General features: G+C 43.1%; 1 protein-coding gene across 1 annotated transcript in view; it reads right to left on the minus strand.

Moving 5' to 3' along the window:
* LOC102198562 (neuronal acetylcholine receptor subunit alpha-7) overlaps nt 1-1,490 on the minus strand; it is a 52,262-nt gene that overhangs the window by 27,408 nt on the left and 23,364 nt on the right. The window contains exon 5 of the mRNA XM_013913836.1: nt 410-489. Within this exon, the coding sequence (XP_013769290.1) occupies nt 410-489 (80 nt within the window). The remainder of the gene's footprint in view (nt 1-409; nt 490-1,490) is intronic.

Consider the following 1,490-nt stretch of genomic DNA (forward strand, 5'->3'; position numbering starts at 1 on the left):
ATATGTTATTTACTGGCTCAGTAAAAATATCAGTAGACGATGGTGTGACTACCTCTATGAAATAGGAAGTAACAGGAAACCACTTTGATGTCCAGAGTTTAATTATCTGAATCAAACATCGGATTTAAAATTGAAAATCCAGTCTGTGTGACGTCCTGCTGCTTCCACCATCACACTGTGAACAACAGTGAAAGAATCTGAAACAAAGGGATGCATTTTATTTTTATTAAAAATATTCACCCTGAATTATGAAATTAGATGGATGGAGAAGCTTTTTATAAATCTGTAGTCACTTCAGCATCATTGAATAAGTAGAACCACAAACTCCTGTTAATGTTAAACAGCTGTGATTAGAGATGAATTCAGGACTGTGTAGTTGTTGTTGATGGGAGGGGCTTGTATGTGTTACCTGGTGGCAGGTACTGGCAGTAGCCTGTGGAGTTGACCAGGATGTTGGTGTGGAATGAAGCATCGAACCTTTCATCAGCGCTGTGGGCAGAGACAGATCCACAGTCAGGGTCCGTCAGCAGCCATGAGCGTTGAGCAAATCATTGTTTCATCAAGACGACAGCCGAACGCGCACACACGTGTTCTGTACACGTGCAGCCTCGGACACACAGAGCTGTGTATTTATACCTCTGACCTTCATTAGAAACTCTTCACTGAAACAAACCACATCTCCATCGAATAAAATTAATATTTAAATAATGTCCACTAATTCTTACAGACGTCGTCAGGGTTCATTTTACCTGCAGTGATGCTTATGAGCCGAAAAATATTATTATTAAATGACTTTATTGCTTCAGAACTTCCTCCTTTTTAATGTTTACAAAACTCCTCTTGTTAAATGTCCTTCCTTGTCACTCTGTGTTCATCAGAGCTCAGCCCACAAGGAGCTCAGACTCTGGGAAGAAGCTCCAAACATGTCAGCTGTTCCTCGGCGGCGAGAGAAGCTCGCCGGGATGGCTCTGACGGCTGAAGAGAGAAATCTTTCAGGGCCTTCTGTGGAGGTTTTATTGTTGGAACTAATTGGAAGGAGAGCCCAGAGCAGACATAGAACATGCTGGTAGTATAAACCAATCAACCACAACAATAAAACCACCTGCCTAAATTGTGTAGGTCCTGCTCATAACCCAAAACACTCCTGACCCACAGGGGCGTGGACGTGGGCCTCGTGGACTGTCCAGTGTTTCAGGAACAGTTGAATACAAGTCGGGGCGTGGAGCCGGCTTGGATCAGGCTTGTCCAATATCCGGTCTGTAAGTCTGGTGTCATTAGCCATTTCCAGGCCCAAACTCCGCTTCAGGTCCCAAAGCCAAACGATCACTGCGGCGTCACTGAGTTACAAACTTTTACATCTTTAATAAAATGATCAGCGTTGCTGATTTACCAGGTGTAACAATTAAGTTTAACATCCAGGCATCCATGAAAACAGGATTTATGAAGTTTAACAGAGTTAGAAGTTAGCAGGAAGTTAGCTTGCTAGCTTC

This window comes from Pundamilia nyererei, unplaced genomic scaffold (assembly GCF_000239375.1).
Source record: "Pundamilia nyererei isolate P.nyererei 1_Seehausen unplaced genomic scaffold, PunNye1.0 scaffold00154, whole genome shotgun sequence".
Taxonomy (NCBI): Eukaryota; Metazoa; Chordata; class Actinopteri; order Cichliformes; family Cichlidae; genus Pundamilia; species Pundamilia nyererei.